This window comes from Pongo pygmaeus, chromosome 4 (genome assembly GCF_028885625.2).
Source record: "Pongo pygmaeus isolate AG05252 chromosome 4, NHGRI_mPonPyg2-v2.0_pri, whole genome shotgun sequence".
Lineage (NCBI taxonomy): Eukaryota > Metazoa > Chordata > Mammalia > Primates > Hominidae > Pongo > Pongo pygmaeus.
Genome location: NC_072377.2, coordinates 181,930,292 through 181,950,424, shown reverse-complemented (window position 1 = coordinate 181,950,424; position 20,133 = coordinate 181,930,292). Strand labels below are relative to the sequence as shown.

The 20,133-nt window shown below is 58.1% G+C and overlaps 1 protein-coding gene across 6 annotated transcripts in view; it reads left to right on the top strand.

The window, feature by feature from the left end:
- Nucleotides 1–20,133, top strand: part of UNC5A (unc-5 netrin receptor A) — a 69,861-nt gene that overhangs the window by 34,982 nt on the left and 14,746 nt on the right. For all 6 annotated transcript variants that reach the window (XM_054489578.2, XM_054489579.2, XM_054489580.2 and 3 more), the window contains exon 2: nt 18,678–18,899. In XM_054489578.2, the coding sequence (XP_054345553.1) occupies nt 18,678–18,899 (222 nt within the window). The remainder of the gene's footprint in view (nt 1–18,677; nt 18,900–20,133) is intronic.

Genomic DNA, 20,133 nt, shown 5'->3' with positions numbered 1-20,133 from the left:
TTGGGTCTGCAGCAGGGTGGGTTGGTGGCTCGCAGCTTGCCGGAAAAGCCCCACCTTATCAGAGGGCAGTGGTCTTGCCCTCCCCTGAGAGTGAGCAGTAGGCCAAGGTTTCTCCAGTTATTTCTGCCTGGCTGAACCGCCATCCACTCACGCAACCAGGCAGGAAATGACAGACGCATCTTCTGCTCCCGCCCCGCCTCCCTCCCTGCCAGGAGAGTCACCCTCCATGCCCTGCCCCGGGGATGTTTTTCACGGCCGTTCCCCCTCTCTAGCAGCCTGTTCCAGGTCAGGCAGCTCCCTGTCCTCCTGTGACGACAGCCTCCACCACCCCCACGACAGAGCCCTCGCTCCAGAGCTCTCTGATCCCCTCGTCCCTGCTCAAGTCTTCTGCCGCCCCTGCTTCCCCACGCTCACTGTCCTGGCACGGATCCAAAGCCTGTCTAATCCAGCCCATGCTGCCACCAGATAGGTCCTGCCTCATATGCTTTGCTTGTGCTGTTCATCGGCCTGGAATGACCTTCCCTACCCACCTCTTCTTGGCCCCTGCCCGTTCCCCGAGGCCCTGAGGCAGGACGTATGCACTGCACCTGTGCTTGCTGGCGTCCCCTGCTGGACAGTGAGTGCCCCACAGACCCTCTGCAGCCCCGGGCTTGAGGCCTGGCACAGAGCAAGCCTTCCAGAAATGTCTGCATTCCCCCCATTCCGAAATCTGTACTGCGGTGAGCCAGGCCCTGGTCCAGGTGGATTAAACAGCCCCTCTGCTCCTGGAGCTTCCCCTCTAGTTCCAGGCAGATGGACAACAAAGAGACAAATCCAGAAGGGCACCCACTGGGGTCACTAGGCACTACAGTGCAACAGGGCACTATTTAGATGGGGAGACAGAGAGGGCCTCCTCGGGGAGGTGCCATGAGCTGAGATCCAGGCGATCAGGAGTGCGCTATGGCATCAGAGGGAACAGCATTCTGGGCAGAGGGAAAAGTAGATGCAAAGACCCTGAAGCAGGACTGAGCAGAGCACCGGGAGAGCCAACAAAGGGCTGGGTGCTGCATGGTGAGTGAAAGGGACAGTGGCCTGTGGCATCTGAAGTGACAGGAGGAAAGGAGGTGGAAGGACCACATCCAGCAGGTGTCTGGCCAGGTTGGTGGCCATGCTGTTTGCACAGGGAGCTGGTCATTTGGGGTAGCCACACGGGATGGCTGAGGCGAAATGTTCTGCGGTGGCGAGCCTGGAGGTCCTGATGAGGATGGGGGCACTTTCTGCCCTGAGGTCCTCACTGGAGCCTGGCATTCTCCAGGAGAGACGGGAGAGCAGAACAGAGGAGAGAGGAGCCCTGGAGGCTGAGCCAAAAGGAGCATTGGAACCAGAGACAGAGGGGTCTTTCGGCAAATGGCTAGGCGGAGGTGGAAGCCAGGTTGTAGGAGGTAGAGCCAGGAATGGGATTAAGGTGGGTGGGGGGAGCTGAGTAGGGAGGCGGAAAGAGGAAAGGGACCCAGACCAGCAGGGACAAGACGGCAAAGGAGTTTAATGAATGGTTTTCTTGTCCATGATGGGGAGACAGGTGAGCATCCTTGGAGACCCCTGGGCTATTGAGGCATCTTATACAGCTTGGTGACATCTCCTCCCAGAAGCCCTCTTGGATGCCCCAGATTGGGCCCCCCAGTTATGTGCTCATGCCACCAGCCCTTCTCTGACTGAACTCTGACTTTGGGCGGTAACCTTGGACTTACCACTTGGATGATCTCACCAGTGTCTGCCTCCCACAAGTGGGCAGGCTCCAGAGAGGGGCCAGGCCTGGTTTCGACCTGCTTGGTGAATCTAAACTGCTGCCCAGGACCTGGCCCACAGCCGGTGGTGGGAGAGGCTGAGGACAGCAGGGAGAGCAGCCACAGTCCTGGCGCTGAGGCCCAGAGGGAGCTGGGGCTGCTGGGTGGTGAATTGGCCCAGAAGGAGGTCATGCCGACCTTGAAGCCAGTCGGCCTGTGGGCTGCTCTGAGCGGCTGGAGCGCATCTCAGCAGGGGCGGACATGCTTGGGGGCAGGATGGACGCAGAGCTGCGCACATGCTCTGCCCTCCCAGAGCTTCCACAGGGAGCGCCCCCGTCAAGCCTAGGAGAGAGCCGCACAGCCCCTTGCCACCCTCCCATCCCCCTCTCATTCCATTTGTGCTGCTCCGATGGGTGCCCTGCTCCCGTGTGGGGGCAGATGAAGGTCTGCCTCGCCCCCGTTCGTTGAAGTCGGGCTCCGGCTGATTCTCCATGCCCGACGGCTGGAGCCAGGCCCTGGTGGTCTTCACTGATGAAAGGATGCTTGGATGAAAATGCCCCATTCCCATCCAGCGCGTGACTCTGGGATGGGCATTTGGGAGAGAGACAGGGCTGGCCTCAGGGACTGATGGGAGAGCTGGGCTTGGCGTTGTGCACACGCGTGTGGTCTGGCTGGCTGACCCCGCCCTCCCTCCAGGGCCTCCCTTCTATGGGGACGCCTCCTGGGAACAGACTGCCAAGATGGGGGGGCCCTCAGCATCCTCTGGCTTTCCTCAATTCATTAAGACCTGTAAATTTTCTCATTAATATACTTAAAGTTCGTTTTAAGGGGAACAAGCGCAGAGATAATTGATAATAAACCCTCAGTTAATGCCCTTGGTTTACTGTATGTAATTTATATCCGCTGATAGCGTCTCTCACTCCCAATTACCCATTTAGCTGCAGCGATAACAGCAGTTCAATCAGACCGATCCCAACTTTTATATATTCCAGCCTGATAGCCATAAATACCCACACAGGGAGACTCGGGGGGGGCCCACAGTATTTTTTTATTAAAATTTAAATATTCATGCAATTATTAGTGATTGATTAAGAGCTAATGACCCCTTCAAGAGACTCTAAATCTTCACCCAAAGAGGCCCCTGGCCCTCTCCTCCCCCCGTGTCCCCCTACCTCTTTACCCTCCCCCGCCAAAACCAGAGAAATGGGCTGCCCTTCCACAGCCCAGATGACATGGAAGGCGCTCCTGCGTTTCCATGGTAACAGCAGGCAGGTGAGGCGGAGGCCCAGGATGGAGGTCAGGCCCAGGGAGGGGCTGGGCTTCTTGAGGGCGGAGGCTCCTGCTGCCTTCCCACACCAGACCTGGGGGGCAAGAGGAAGAGGAGGCATACAGCAGCCCCTCCAGGCTCCTATTGACCAGCTGACCAGCAGCCCCCACGCTGCAGCCTCCTCCAGGCTGGTTTCCTAGAGCACCCCTCCCTGCCTCATTTCGGCGTTAGCACCACCGCCCCCCCCACCCCCGGCACCCAGATCCTTCTGCCCCTCAGCCTGGTCTGACATCCTTTAGGGACCCTTGGGGAGGGGGTACCCCAGCTTTTCTCTCCCCTGCTACCCCAAAGCACAAGAGGGTGTGCAGGGATCTGAGGCCCTGGGACTCAGGGCCCAGACAGGGCAGCGGCTCATCTGAGGCTGCACAGTGACGCTGAGGCCACCCCTCTCTCTTTTCTCCATGTTCTTCCAAGACCTTAGAGCCCATTAAAGGGGCAGGAAAGATAATGAACAAATGAGGAAAACATGAAATCAATACCAGGAGAAAAAAGTATGGCTGTCATTAAGTGAAGTAAACAAGCTGGTAATTATTTGGACAGTGGGTAATTAAAACGGGGTGAGAGCTTATTACTGTCTCATCAGGGGTGTGATGGGAGCGGCCAGACACCCTATTCCCAGATGGAAGGTCGCAGCGGGGCCCAGGCTCCTTCCCGCCCAAATTTGAAATAGGAAGGCTGGTGTCTTGGGGGTCTCCTCTCTGGAGTCCCCCGCCTGGACCCGCCTGTGCCGCTGGTTGCAGGAGGCTTCAGCTGCCTCGCCCAGGGGCAGGAGCTGAGGCTCAGACCATGGGCACACAAGACGGGCAGCCGCGGCCTGGGTCCTGGGCATCTCGGGATTGCAGCTTCTCCCCTCTCAGCCTCTGGAAGGGACAGTGCCCTCAGGCCTCAGCTGAGAGGACACCTGGTGCTGACAGGTACATCCTGCTACCTGCCCAGGTACCTGGGGCAATGGACAGCCGACCCCTCCGCCTCTGTCCAGGCCCAGGGGCCTTCTTTTGGGGTCTCTGATGAGGAGGGTTCCCAGGAATGATGGGGTGCTGGCAAGGGCAGGAAGAGTGGGGCAGAGACTGGGAGAGCAGAGCAGGGACAGGGCTGGAGTGTGGGGGCAGCGGGGGTTCCCTTGCCTTGCTGTGACCCTGACTGGTAAAGTCGGAAGAGGCCTTGGACACTGTCCAGTCTGGCTTTGCCCTGCCGACTTGTTTGGCCCACAGAGTGTTTAAAGTGTTTAAATTAGTTGTCAACATTTTTAAATGGGAGGTTTCACATAAAAATAGATTTCCAGCTTCCCTTGGGGAAAAAAAATCGGTGCAGGCTGGGCGCAGTGGCTCACGCCTGTAATCCCAGCACTTTGGGAGGCCAAGGCGGGTGGATCACCTATGTCAGGAGTTCAAGACCAGCCTGGCCAACGTGGTGAAACCCCGTCTCTACTAAAAACACAAAAACTACCTGGGCGTTGTGGCATGCGTCCATAATCCCAGCTACTTGGGAGGCTGAGGCAGGAAAATCCCTTCAACCCGGGAACTGGAGGTTGCAGTGAGCCAAGATCACGCCATTGCTCTCCAGCCTGGGCAACTGCGTCTCAAAAAATTTAAAAAATGGTGCACCTCTCGTCTGGCCTGCCCCCTTGGATGGACACTGTCGCTGTCCACTTTTCCCAGCCCCACCCAGCCCCTGAAGGCACTGAACTTGCCACCTCTCACTCAGTCCTACATCTCCTGAGGTCCAGAGAGGGAAGTGGCTTGCCCAAGGCCACGTGGCCAGGTGGAGGCAGAGTAGGGGCTGAGGACTCAACCTCCTGATGCCCGACTGAGGGCTGTACCCCAGCCCCCAGCAAGTACATACCCTGGGCCAGTTGCCAGCAGGGACAGAGATGACACCCTACTGCCCGCTCTTGGAGCTTGTGGCAAGTTGAGGAGACATTTCAACTCTGCCACCATCACTGGCCACCGACTTGCCAGCCCCTGAGCTGGACACTGCTGAGAAGAGTTGGCTCCGACCTGCTGTGTGCGCTGGAGGGTGCACAGGCTGACAGCAGAGGCAGGTGCCTGCACAGCCAGCCCTGCGTCAGCAGGATCATGGGAGGCCAAGGAGCAAGCCAGGCAGCCCCACGTCCCCCAGTCCCTACCACACCAGCCCAGAGGAGGCAACATCTTTAATTTTGAATGAACAGGGCTGAGTGCATTGGTAGTAGGTGGGGTGCCCTGCAGGTTTAGGAGGAAGGCAGGGTGCGAGCCCTAACTTTAGTACATTCACCTGGCTGAGCTGGCTGCAGGGTATGGGTTGGTGACCAGGGATGGGACTGCTGTGTTAGTTGTGTGGAAACCATTGCAGGGATTTGAAGTGTGAGATCAGATTCTCTTTCTAGAAATAGCGAGGTTGAGGACGGCACTGAGCTAGGAGGTAGCCAAGGGAAGGCACACTTTGGGTGGTGGGGCCAGGGGTGGAGGCTGGATAAGTTAGGTGGCCAAGAGGCAGGAAAGGAGGGAGGCTTCCTGGGAGGCGGGGACCCTGCTGACTGCAAGAGGCAGAAGGAGAGTCGGGATGGCGCAGGCAGCGAGGGTGGGCGGGGAGCCTGGCTAGGGACCCCGGGGCAGCAGCTGATGGGGGCCACAGAAGCGGGGCCTCAGGAGAGCCGAGCCCGGGGAGCCGTTTGCAGCTTTGAGGAGTGGCTGCATGTGCTGGCCTCTGCTGTCGCCCTGGGCTGGCGGGACCCATGAGTGGGAGCTGGGTTTGTCCCTGGGTTACTGGGTTTTCCTGTGGGCCATTTTATGAGGAGGGGTCCAAGCGGGCTCATCTGCTGAGAATGGGAATCAAAGATTGGCTGGTGGCCTGTGGCCGCAGTCACCATCCTAGTGTGGGCAGTGGTGTATGTGCCCACGAATGCTAATGGACCGGGCTGCAGCAGGCATGATTCTGGAGGCTGTGCTCCCAGGACTTCCCAGTGCTCCCAGGACTTCCCAGTGGGGCTGGGGTCCCTGGGCCACCCCATGGGGGCATGGACGTGGGTCCCTCTTGGGCTGTGTTGGCCAGTGCCTAGCACGGTGCCAGGACATGTTGCCAGATGCATGCTCCTGGTTGAGAGCCCGGGGCACTGTAGCCAGCCTGCCTGGGCAGGAATCCATCGCTCTCGACTTACTGTGCCTCTCCGTGCCTCAGTTTCTTCATTGGTAATTCAAATTAGTTCCTTGCCTCTTAGAATTGTTGTGAGGGTTAAATAAGAACATCCTGTCAAGTTCACCATGGTTGTCATTGCTGTGACTGTGCGGGTGCCGTGACAGCTGTGGTTGTGGGCAGTGTCTCCCACTAGCCAAGGGCAGGCGACTGTGTGACCTCCCAAGTGCCTCTGGGCTCTGGTCCCCACCTTGCACAACCTGAGCTGCTGCCACTCCTGGACCACCCCGGCCCCAGCTCTGGCGGGGCACACATTAAACCAGTGAGATATGAAATGCCGCCATATCTGGGACGGGGTCTTTAATTAAATTAATTGCCAGCAACATTGCGGGCTGCAGCCTCTGAGGGAGCTCTGTGTACCCGCCTCGGGTGGCCCCAGGAGAGGGGAGGGGAGCATGGGGACAGGAGGCAGGGGAGGAATGTACTCTCAGGAGGGGCTGCAGAGTGGCACTCCTAGTTGGGGCAGCTCCTGACTTTCCACCTGGCCTGTCTTGAGGGGCATCTGTGGAACAGGTGCACTGTCCTTCCTCGGCCTTACGGTCCGTGTGCCTGGGGAAGGACCCGGATGGAAACAGGGAGGGTGCCTCCAGAGCTGGCGGGGGTGGGGGCATCCTCCAGCCTCCTGGCCACTTAGAGTTACCTCCATCCGTGGGCAGTCGGGCGATCTGCCCCGGCTCTGCCATGGTCGCTGTGTGTCCTTGAGCTAGTCCTTCCCATCTCTGAACTCATTTCCTCATTAGGAAGACAGAAGGACCCTACCCACCCGCCTGCCTCTGTCGTGTTCCCAGCGCCCTGCCGGCCACCCTCCCTTGGCCTCTCGCCTTTCGGGGAGCTGTGCCAGGAATTCTTTATGTCTCTCTCAGCCGGGGCTGCCACAGGCCTTGGCAGGGCTCAGAGCCTGCCTACCGCCCCTACTGCTTGTGAGGCAGCTGGGCCGGCCACCTGCCTCCGCCAGGTGAGAGGTGAGGGAGACTAACACACACTCACACACACACACAGAAACACACACATACACCACACAGAAACACCACATACCACACACAGAAACACACACCACACACACAAACACACCACACACACAAACACACCACACAGAAACACATACACCACACAGAAACACCACATACCACACACAGAAACACACACCACACAAACACACCACACAGAAACACACACATACACCACACAGAAACACCACATACCACACACAGAAACACACACCACACACACACACCACACAGAAACACACACATACACCACACAGAAACACCACATACCACACACAGAAACACACACCACACACACAAACACACCACACAGAAACACACATACACCACACAGAAACACCACATACCACACACAGAAACACACACCACACACACAAACACACCACACAGAAACACACACATACACCACACAGAAACACCACATACCACACACAGAAACACACACCACACACACACACCACACAGAAACACACACATACACCACACAGAAACACCACATACCACACACAGAAACACACACCACACACACAAACACACCACACAGAAACACACATACACCACACAGAAACACCACATAACACACACAAACACACCACACAGAAACACACATACACCACACAGAAACACCACATACCACACACAGAAACACACACCACACACACAAACACACCACACAGAAACACACACATACACCACACAGAAACACCACATACCACACACAGAAACACACACCACACAAACACACCACACAGAAACACACACATACACCACACAGAAACACCACATACCACACACAGAAACACACACCACACACACAAACACACCACACAGAAACACACATACACCACACAGAAACACCACATACCACACACAGAAACACACACCACACACACAAACACACCACACAGAAACACACATACACCACACAGAAACACCACATACCACACACAGAAACACACACCACACACACAAACACACCACACAGAAACACACATACACCACACAGAAACACCACATACCACACACAGAAACACACACCACACAAACACACCACACAGAAACACACACATACACCACACAGAAACACCACATACCACACACAGAAACACACACCACACACACAAACACACCACACAGAAACACACATACACCACACAGAAACACCACATACCACACACAGAAACACACACCACACACACAAACACACCACACAGAAACACACATACACCACACAGAAACACCACATACCACACACAGAAACACACACCACACACACAAACACACCACACAGAAACACACATACACCACACAGAAACACCACATACCACACACAGAAACACACACCACACACACAAACACACCACACAGAAACACGCATACACCACACAGAAACACCACATACCACACACAGAAACACACACCACACACACAAACACACCACACAGAAACACACACATACACCACACAGAAACACCACATACCACACACAGAAACACACACCACACACACAAACACACCACACAGAAACACACACATACACCACACAGAAACACCACATACCACACACAGAAATACACACACACCACACACACACCACACACAAACGCACCACACAGAAACACACACATACACCACACAGAAACACACACACACCACACACAGAAACACCACACACCACACACACACAAACACACCACACAGAAACATCACACACAGAAATACACACACACCACACGCAGAAACACACACCACACACACATACACCACACAGAAACACCACATACCACATGCAGAAACACACACGTATCACACACAGAAACACACACACACCACACACAGAAACACACACACCACACACAGAAACACACAACCACACACATACCACACACACACCCCCCACATACAGAAATACACACACACCACACACAGAAACACACACAGAAACACATACACACCCCACACACAGAAGCACACACACACACCACACACAGAAGCACACACACGCGTGCGCACGCGTGCACACACACATACACACACACACTACAGCTACCAAAGCACAGGCGCCGGCCAAGGATCCCAAGGCAGGAAAGCGCCTTCCTTCCCCAGTTTTTCCGGGGCCGTGTGAGCACACAATGACCCTGGATTCCATTCTATTTCATCGCAGCTTATTAAATTCTAACCAGCCAATTATCAGCCACAATTACAGCTTAATTCAGGGACACAATAGCTATTTTATCGTTTGTTAATCAAATGCTTATTTAGACCTCAGCTTTATTAACTATTTCTCTGGCCTGAAGCGAGGCCCCTCAGCAGGAAGGGGCCCTTGGGTGGGGCCACAGGAGCCCGTCCCCCCACCACAGCACTCCCCCCGGGAGTTTCTGAGTTCCCTTTGCGAGTGGGTTCAGGTACTTAGCGATGGCAACAGTGTCACACTAAGTGTGGGAAGGCCCAAGCCAGTTCACTCTGCATTTGGGACATCTTGGCTCAGCTCCTGCCCAGTGCTAGGCCCTGTGCCTGGTGCTGGGACCGGTGGCAAGACAGATGTGGTCCTGCTGTTGTGACATGTTTTAGGGAAGAGTAACCAAGTACACAAACAAGATGACTTCCGATGGTGGCAGGTGTGAGGAGGAAAACAGACTGGGAAAGGGGAGGGAGAGGAAGAGCTCCTTCACACAGGCCAGGTCCTCGGTGACGGTGACTCCGTGGGAGCAGAGATGGGAGGGGTTAGAGCAGGCAGCTGTGGGAAGATCGGAGGCAGCTGTGGGAAGATCGGAGGCAGCGTGTGCGGGCACGGCAAGTGCAAAGGACCTGCGGTGGGGTGAGTGCAGAGCGTTTGAGAACAGATACAGGAGCCCTGCCCCACGCCTGGCCCCGGCCATTTGGCTAAAGTCCTTGGTGGGTTGTATGACCTTAGGCAAGGCCTGAGCCTCACGTTCCTTGTCTGTACAACCAGAGGCAGGAAGAAGCAGCCTGTGAGCAGCGGCCGGGGCGGAGGACAGGCCTGGTCTGCAGGGGCTGGCGGGCAAGGGGCCAGCGGTGCCCCTGCCCAGAGTAGTCGTCCTCCGAGATGGCAGCGGTGCCGCCCCTGCCCTGCCCCACTTTGTTCTTTGTCAGCCTGTCTGCATGTCCTCCTCGTGACGTCTGTGTCTGTCCTTGTGACCAGGCCCCTGGAGCCCACTGGGGAAGAGGGTGACTCTCCTCCGATCTCGGGGAGGTGGCTGCTGCTTCAGTGACACCTTCATGCACACGTTACTATGGAAACCAGAGTGCCGTGCTTGCCTGTGTGTGAGTCTAGGTCGGGGGAGCAGCCCTGCCTTCCCAGGAGCACTGAGAGGGGCTGTCACCCCCATCCGGTCACTTCCACATCTGGCACGCTCCTAGACAGGAGACACTGCCCTCTCCCCACCTTCGTGCATTCGCCACACACTGGGCATGGGCCCTGGGACCCTGGGCTCAGACCTGTCCCTGCCCTCCAGGGAGTCCTGTGCTATTGGGGGTGACTGCTACGGAGACAGAGGATGGACAGAGGGATGGACCAAGGGGACTGGAAGGGGAAGAAGAGAAGCAAGTCCCGGGGTGGACTGCACTCCCGATCCACCTCATCCGCTATTTGCCCGTTTCACAAATGAGAACAATGAGGCTCTAGAAATAAGCGGTTCACACAAGGGGCTGCAGTGGGGTCAAATAAGGCCAGGGAAGCAGCTGGCAGGCTGTACAGAGGTTTTTTATGTTTTGGCTTTGAAAGAATTCAGGGGCGTGCACCCCAGCTTGCTGCTGGCTGCGTGGCACCCCATTATTACCTTCAGGCAGGTTCATACCTGAGTTGCCGCCTGGACTCTCATGGCTCTTACTGTGCCACCCAGATCTGTAGTCTCCGGTAGAGATTGGAACCCAGGTCATGGGACCTGCCACTCCCCACCTTGCCCTCCTCACCACAGGTGCTGTCTCTGTCCCTGTCTCTGTCTCTCTAACAGCAAGTGCGGAATGTGTCCCTGCTTATCAGAGCCCCCTAGTGAAGCTTCCTCTTCACAGAATTGTGTATGTTTAAAAAGTAATAACTCATGCCGCCATCTCAGGCCGCAGGGATGCAGGTGGCAGGGAGTGCTCAGCCCCACTCCCCTGCGTGTCTGCAAGCCCGGCTGAGCCACACTGGGCTCCTGCTCCCCCTGCCCCCTGCCGCTGTGCCCACTGGCTCCCTGACCCCTCTGCTTCCCCAGGGTCCAGCACTGGCATTTGAAGAACCTGGTTCCCTTCCCATTGAACTGATGGGTTCACTGGTTGATTGGAAGGTAAGCAGAGCTGGCTCCCAGCCAGATTTGAGTTTCCCTCCTCCACTTCTAGCCCTTTGTTCCTGGGCTCTTGTCCCATTGCTGGGAATGATGTTCAACATTCATTCCACAAAAACTCTCTGGCTGTATGTCAGGCCCTGGCCAGGCTGTGGGGATGGGTGGTCCCTGCCCTCAAGGCCCTGACAATTTATATGGGAAGACACACGCATAAATGGTGATGATATGATATTCGAGGCACTGGGGTGACTTCAGTCAGGGACTGTGGGAGCTCAGACTGGGGTCAGGGCAGGCTTCCTGGAGGAGGGGATGTTTGAGCAGGTTGAGTAGTGGTCACCCAGGCAGACAGCAGATGGGCAGGTGGACCAATGCGATGGAAAGATCCTGACTCCAACTAGCTTCAGCCAAAAAAAGGAATGTACTGGCTCATGCTCTGGGGATCCAGAGCTAGCTCTGCCTCCAGGTCCATGGGACCCCAGGCCTCTGATGCTGGCAGGAGGAGCTGGCCTCTCCCTTGCACTGGTTGTCTCCACTCTTCAAGTTCTTGCTTCAGACCTGCGAATAGCCTGCCTTTACCCTCAGCCTTACGAAGGCCTACAATGCCTGGCAGGACTGGCCCTTCCCTGTGGGAACCCCCAGCAACTCCAGGGCTCCATGCCCATGGCTCCAAGCTCAGCACAGGGAGAGGGTCTCCCTTCCCAAAAGCCCAACCAAGATGCTGGAATCCCGTCTATTGGAACCTTCTGGGAACCATTGGTGGGGATGGGAGAGGGGGAGTGTGCCCACCTGTGGGTCCAGAGATGGGGTCAGCCTCTGGACCATGTGGCCTGCATGGTGGGAGGAGTTGAGGGGAAGGCATTCTTTAAAGAAAATCAGGCACTGTCAGCCAGAAAGTGAGAGGGAGGCAGAAACTGGGACAGAACGCGCAGAACCCCTGAGAATTGCACATGGTGAAGACGCTGCCGGGTATGGAAGGATCCCTAGAGGCGAGGCCAGCAGGGCTTCAAATGCCAGCCAGAGGCAAGAGTGGCACGTCATCCTGTGGCACTCCCCATGCCTGGACATCTGAGCACCTGTAGAGCGGGGACCCCAGGCCCTGGTGGACCTACTGGGGGCAAACCTCCGTGGGGAGGCTGCCCAGGAGCTCCCCAAGTCCTGCTGGGCAACAGCATCCAGGGCTCAGGGGTGCAATGCCGGCTGCTGTGCCCCAGCCTCCTCCTCCACCCCGTTTCACATCCAGAACAGCTCTCAGGGAAGCAGAGGAAGAGGCTGCCACCCTGGCCCCTCGCTGTGTTCCTCAACCGCGCCGTGTGGCCTGCAGGGCGGATGGCGCCCACCACCAGGCCGCTGGGAGGATGGAAGGAATGGCGGCGGCCGCCCTGGGGAAGCAGCACCCACCTCTCCCAGCTGAGTGAGGCCGAGTGATGCCCTGTCCCCACCCCTCCCCTGCCCCCAGGGACGGAGGCCTTGCTTAGTATATATGGGTTCATTAATAGCTTGATTAATCACACCTCATATTTTCTGGTACTTTTAAAAATAAAACATTTGAAAGCGCTTTCACACCCACCTTGGGCCTCAGAGTTCCAGGCGAGTCTTATCTCCCAGACTGCAGATGAGGAAAGGGGCTCAGCCTCCAAGAGCAGCACGTGCCAGCGGGTGGCTGGCGGCAGCCTGGAGCCAGGGGTTTCTCCTGCCTGCCACTCCGCCTGTGGGCTGCTCTGCCCTCTCTCTGGGTCTCCACAGACCAGGAGTGAAGGGGCCACACTGGGCAGATCTGAAATTCTAGAGGGAAAAAGCGGTGGTCATTCAGTCACGCAACAAATACTCCATCAGCATCCTGGTGAGACCTGGGCTCCTGCCCCCAGGGAGTTTATGGTCTAACAAGGGAAGTGGCGTACAAACTCACCCTGGTCCTGAAGTGGCATTAACCCAGATGGAGGCTCAGGGGATGGAGCGGGTGCTTGGGTGAGTGACAAAGAATGTGGATCCAGAAAGGCCTCCAGGAGGAGGCAACAACTTTGCTGACATTTCCCTGGTGGACCAAGTGGAGCAGGTCCACCACAGTCCATGCCACTGGATGCCCACAGCAGCCTCCCCACCTCCCCTCTGCCCAGTGCCACCCCTCCCCTCCCAATCCTCACGCAGGGAGAGCGCACCACGCCCCTGCACACGACCCCCAAAGGCTTCCCGTGGCCCTGGCAATGAAATCCCAACTCCTGACTCGACCCTAAAGGCCCCTGGGGTCCGGCCCCTGCTTCCTGTCTGACGGAACACGTCTCGCCCTCACTCACTCTGCCCAGGCCACACTGGCCTCCCTGCTGTCCTCAAACAAACCCAGCTGCCTCCTGCCTTAGGGCCTCCCCTGTTCCCTTTTCCAAGCACACTCTGCAGCCTGGCCTTGGCGTTCAGGGCGCTGCTCAGATGGCACCTGCCTGAGCCCCGCTCCCTCGAGAGCCCTCTCACCCGCCCCTTTCTGAAAGTCCGCCCCTTCTACCTTCTCTGCTGCACTTAGTCCGCCCCTTCTACCTTCTCTGCTGCACTTGGGTTTTGTTTTGCTTTGTTTCCCCAACTTGAAAGCAAGCTTCAGAGAGGGGGGCTGTGTTGTCTTGCTTGCCCTGGATCCCGGTGCCCGGAACAGTTCCTGGCACACAGCAGGCACTCAATAAGTATTTGTTGAATGGATACGTTTCAGGTCATGGAAGAAGGTGGCATCCGTCCCAGGCTCAGTTCAGTCCAAGGCTCCTTGCCCAGGGGTCTCTTGCCTCCCATTGCCACCGGCCCTGGGGCCTCATCTGCTTCCCCTCCTTTCTGTAGCTGCCACCCCCGTTGGCTCCCAGCCTCCCTACACACACGCACACACACACACACACACACATACATGCCACACACACATGCCTTGCCCTCCTCCTTGCTATTCCTGAGGAGATGTGGGGTTTGGGGGTTGCCCAGTTTGCTGCTCCCACCCTTGCCGAGCAGGGGCACCAGCTCCAGCTGACGTGGGCAACCAGTTCCCTCCTGAGAGAGGCAGGGCCAGCCAGCGGGCCCCGGGGCTCACTGCAAATGGGGTTCCCACTTCAGGGCTTGAGCCATCCACCCAGCCCCATCTGACCAAGTCCTGTAGTTCCTGGTGACCAAGCGCCCATCAGGAATCTGCTAGTCAGTGAATGAGGTCTTCTAACTTAATTCCAAGCGGGCAGCCGGGCCAGGTCACGTCCTGTGCCAGTGGGAAAGCTGTGACATGGCGGAAGGAGCCTCTGGGAAACTAGGGGTGAGTGGGGTTTGGGAAGTGGCAGGGCCTGTGAAGCTGGTGGGCCCCTACCTGCCTGCTCTCCTGCAGGCCCGCAAGCCACCGCAACCAAGGTGTGTCCGCCCCGGCAATGTTCTCGCACGCCCGTCCCTCAGTGGCCCCAGAGGCAGCAGCGGTAGGCACCCCACCCCGAGGCCCCAGTTGCTAACGCCCGCATTAAGCAGCCTTGTGCTGCACGGCACGGACCGAGGATGCACAGTCTGGGGGTGGGGACAAAGCCTCCTGCCTGCTTCTCCTGTGACAACAGCTCCAGCACCAGCGAGGACAGACCCTAGATGCAGAGAGGGTGAGACGGCATGTGTGGTTTTCCAGGAGAGTTGAGGTAGGGAACCCTCTTTCCAGAGGAGGTGACATTGGAGCTGAGCCCTGGAGAGAAGATAGGAAAGCACTGGACAAAGAGGAAAGAAGGGAGTTTCAGGCAGAGACCTGGAGGTGGGAAGCTCCTGCCTCGGAGGGATCCATGGGTGTCTCTGCAGAAAAGGGCTGGAGCACTGACTGGGGCCAGAACGTGAGGCTCAGTGATGTCCGTCAAAGGCACTTGGCCCCATTCTGAAACACCCATGGGAGCCAGATGAACAATGGAAATGGGAGAAACAGACCCAGGGTGAGGCAACAGGGAGTGGTGGGGACTACGGCAAGCTAGCCAGCTCTCAGGCCCTGTTGAAAGGATCCTAGGTCCTTTGGACTGAGCATGCACTGCCTGGCGTTGTCTTTGATGGACAAGTACATGGAAAGCGAAAGAAAGAAAGCTCACGCCAGTAGCCTGGGCTGTGCAATGGGGGTGGCCAGAGGCTCGGCTGTGCCTTCATTCAGGTGAGAGCCCTGACTGGGACACCGAGGGGGCACAGACAGATCTCAGGTACTGATGGCAAGCATAGAAGTCACACAGTGAGCTCGGGGGCCAGAGGCAGGGAAAGCCAGCCCTGACTGCCCAGGAAGATTCCTGTAGCCCCGAGAGGACATCCAGTAGCACCCAAACTTACCCCACCCATGCCCTTGCTAGAGGTCATAGCTGCTAAAATGTCCTTGCTAGAGGGCATAGCTGCAGCCTGGAGGGTGCCCCCTGGATCCACCAGATAAATGCCCCCCCAGGGCCAGTGTGGCGTGACAGAGGCCCTGGAGAAGTGAGCTACGCCCCTTATTGGTCACAGTACATTTATTTTTCATTAGCAGTTAAATGCAGACATGAGGGATTGTGCTGGGTTCACCAGGCGGCTGACGCGAGCAGTGCTTGGCATGCTGATCGATAGGGAGGCTGGAAGGCCTCGCACCCCCTCCCTGCCCCCACACGCCCAGCCAGGGACCCCTGCCCACCAAGCTCCCTCGCCAAGAGGCAGGCACAGGCCAGTGGGTTGTCTACCTGTTAAGGGATATGGCACAGGCGGGCCCGGAACCTGCCACTGGGGGGTCTTGGTGACACCTGCCTGCTCCCCAACACCTGCAGGGCTTGCTCTAGCATCCAGCTTGGCCTGTCCTCTGCACGGCCTAGGGTCCTCCCAAATGCTGCAGCTTGCCTGGGTGCATGTCTAGAGCGGCCCTTGGGCCAGCAGCACCCATCCCACACCCCCATTCCAGGGTTCACACTCCCCAGCCTCCCAAGACCACCTCCTTCCATTCATTCTCCAGACCATGGGAGGACCATGTGGGAGCCCAACTCAGCCCTGCTCTCCCTGAACCCACCCCTGGGTCCCACGTCTGGGTCAGGGCTGGCTGGTGGCTGCCAAGTGACCATGGCGAGCACACAGGTGACTGTACACTTGATGAACCCAGTGTCTCAGCTGGAGGCTCTGGGGTAAGGGACCCCCTCGGGCCTCAGGTTCCCATCTGTAAGGTGTCTCGGTCCCACCCCCCAGCGTCGCCTGCATTCCGCCACTTCCCGAGCCTATGACAGATGCCAGCAGAGGTGGTTCAGGGCGGGGTGGGTCTGGGTCTGATGACCTTCATTTTAACGATATGTGAACCGCAAGTGTGACCCCGCTTATGAATGAGGGCTTGGTGTCCATAACAGAGCTGCGGAACATGCGGGGGGCGGTTGCCAGTGGGAGGGCACACAAGGGAAAAAGCCAAGCTGGGGAGAGGCCAGAGTCTGGCAGGTGGGGAGGAGGCAGGCAGGCAGGCCAGACGGTGAGAGGAGGGGCAGGCACCCAGGGAGGGCTGGCGACCCAGCGGCTGACAAACTGTCCGGCTGTGTCCCAAATGCCCTCCACACCCATCTGCCCCTGAGCTCACAAAGACACAGCTGTTGCGCCCCTCAGCTCAGCCAGCCTCCCTCTGCCATCCCTAAGGCACCTGCCAGCTCTGTGCCTCAGTTTCCTTATTGGCTCTCACCCCCTATAAGATTGCTGTGAGGATGACCGAGCTGAGGGGGTGCAGCCCTTTGCTGTGGAACACATAGAACCGTGGGGGTACCAACAGCAGCCCACGTTCCCTGAGCACTATGCTGAGTGCCTCATGCCTGCTTCATTTCATCCTCACAACCTTAAGAATTGGGCACCATGCCCCATTTTGCAGATGAGGAAACAGGTTCAGGATGGGGTAGACCTGCCAGAAGTTGCAGAGGCCCCTGAACCCTCGGTCCAAGCCTGCCCTCCAGAGCGCCTGCAGGAGCCGGTGCTCACACCTCCCCCCGTGAAACCAAGGTCCTGGTGAAGGGTGGACTCCCACCGTGGTGAGAGGGTCCCTGCGCAAACAGGAGCGAAAGGGGCAGTGGGCCAGGTGTCTGTGCCCCTTGGTGGGTAGGGTGGACCCAGGCCTCCCAGTCTGAAGCCCTGGGTGGGTTTTGGACCACCCGTGGGGAGGGTGGAGGAGCCCAGAGGCCAACCATGTGAGGGGCCTGCGGACTCCCCCACAGACAGCTGTCATCTCCATTTCACAGATAGCAAGCCACTCCCCAAGGTCACCACTAAGAGGAGCAGAATAGATGGTCTGGAAACCCAGGGTTTCCCTCTATGCCCAGGGGCTGCAATTGTGAGTGCGCATTGGTGGGGGGATCACTGCAGCCCCAGGGGAGGCCAGGCTGGCTGAGGGCCTGTTCAAAGGGCAGCCGGGGGATGTGGGAGCTGAGGGTGACCCCCACCCCATCATCTCAGGGGACCTGCTGGTTGGGCAGGGATCAGACTACTCTGGGGGTTTTACCTCTGCCAGTGCCTCAGAGCCAATTACCTGTGTAATTAGCAACAAATGACTTGTGGGATGGTTGTGGTTTTCAGTTAAAATTAGAAGGAAACCCATATATTCAGGTCTCCTTGAAGGAGGTGGCCCAGGTACCTCAGATTCCCAGACAGACTCCCGGCTCTCGCCTTGCCCGTGCCCACCCCACACATTATTTCTGAGCACCTACTATGTGCAGGGCCAGGGATGGGGCCAACCAAGAAGCAGGGCCTCAGAGGCGGCCACTGGCTAGGGCTGCTCTCTCCCTCGCCCCAGGCAGCTCACCTGCCTGGCCAGGGACCTTCCCACCTTGGCCAGCCTTGCCCTGGACCTCCCGGGCAGGAGCCTGCCTGGCCAGATCCCTGGACTTCTAGGAAGGCAGTCGCTAGGCCGCCTCGGTGCTGGGACTCCGCCCGGGTCTCATTTCACCTCATCGCGGTCTTAAGGATGGCATGGGCTGCTCCTTCCCCGCTTTTACAGAGGAGGACATGGAGGCCCGGGTGGGGGATGGTCATTGGTCTGAGATTGCCCAGCTGGGACATGGCAGAGCCTGGACTCACTCTCCTCCCATCTGCCCCAACCCACGGTGGGATCGTTTGCTGAGCCGCTGCCTCTGCCCTGCCCAGCCTGGCCCCTGGCTCACCTTCCCCCTCTGCCCTGCCGCAGGTGCCCAGCAGAGTGCCACCGTGGCCAACCCAGTGCCTGGTGCCAACCCGGACCTGCTTCCCCACTTTCTGGTGGAGCCCGAGGACGTGTACATCGTCAAGAACAAGCCAGTGCTGCTGGTGTGCAAGGCTGTGCCCGCCACGCAGATCTTCTTCAAGTGCAATGGGGAGTGGGTGCGTCAGGTGGACCACGTGATCGAGCGCAGCACGGATGGGAGCAGCGGTGAGCCGCACGGGGCGCCAGGCAGGGCCAGTCCGGGGGAGGCAAGTCTCGGCCAGCCCAGAGGAGCATGCAGCTGCCCCCAGGATTCCCTACCTGGGACCCCGGAGGCCTTCCCCAGAGGCCACACCCCTCAGCAGTTTGGGGAGAAGGAGGGGGAGAGAGGGGGTCCCTGATGACCAAGGAGCTCCCAGACCTCACGTTCAGTGATTGTTTTCTTTGTGCATCGGTTCATTTGATCAGTCAGGCATTCACTCACACCTGTGAGCACCCATTCCGGTGCTGGGGACAGCCCGCCACCCTTGGAGCCCAAGTCCCCACAGAGAGGCAGGCAGCGGGGTGACCTCTCAGCAAGGGGAGAGGCCCCTCAGGGGAGGTGATGTGTAAACTGAGAGAGGCGTAAGAACTGGTTAGGGAGTGAAGAAGGGGGAAGTGCCTCCCAGGAAGGGGACACAGCCCCGGAAAGCCTGGAGGCAGACGCCGGTGTGCCGGTGGGGTCAGCAGTGAGGGTGAGGGTGTGCAGGGGACCAAACTGATGCCACTGTCTTAGGGGATCTCAAGCTGCAGAGTGACATGGCCAGAGCTATATGTGATTCAGGGGCCAGGGTGGGGGCTGATGGAAGCAGCAGGCCTGGAGACACTGAGCAGAGGGAGCCAGCCAGACTCAGCTGGGGGCACAGGGAGAGGGGTTCTAGGGGCAGCAAGCAGACCCAGGAAGCACCTCTTCCATGAGACACCACATTCCCCACCCCCAGCCCTGGCCTTAAGTGGCACTGGGGACGTGGGCAGACAGCCCTTGTCTGGGTTCCGCAACTCCCCCAGAAAGGACTGGCAGAGAGAGAGGCAGGAGCGAACAACAGCTTCTCCTCCTCCCCCTCCTCCCCCTTTTCCCCCTCCCTCTCCTCCTCCCTCCCCTCCTCCTTCTCTACCCCCTTCTCTCCTCCTTCCCCTCCTCCCCCTCCTCCCCTCCCCCACTCCTCTCCTACCTTTCCTCCACCTCCTCCTCCTCCTCACTCATTAGAGCCTGTTTCAGTTTCCTCTCCCTTGGTGCTTTGTGGGGCACCCCACGCATAATGACACCTCGGGGGTAGTCCTGAGTCCCCTCCCACCAAGGCCTCAGCCATCCTGAGACACAGCACACATACCCTGTTGAGGCACAGCCCGTGTGGGACACATAGGCCATTGCTGTGAGGCTCAAGCCACAGTGCAGCTGGGACAAGCAGGTGTCACCCAGGAC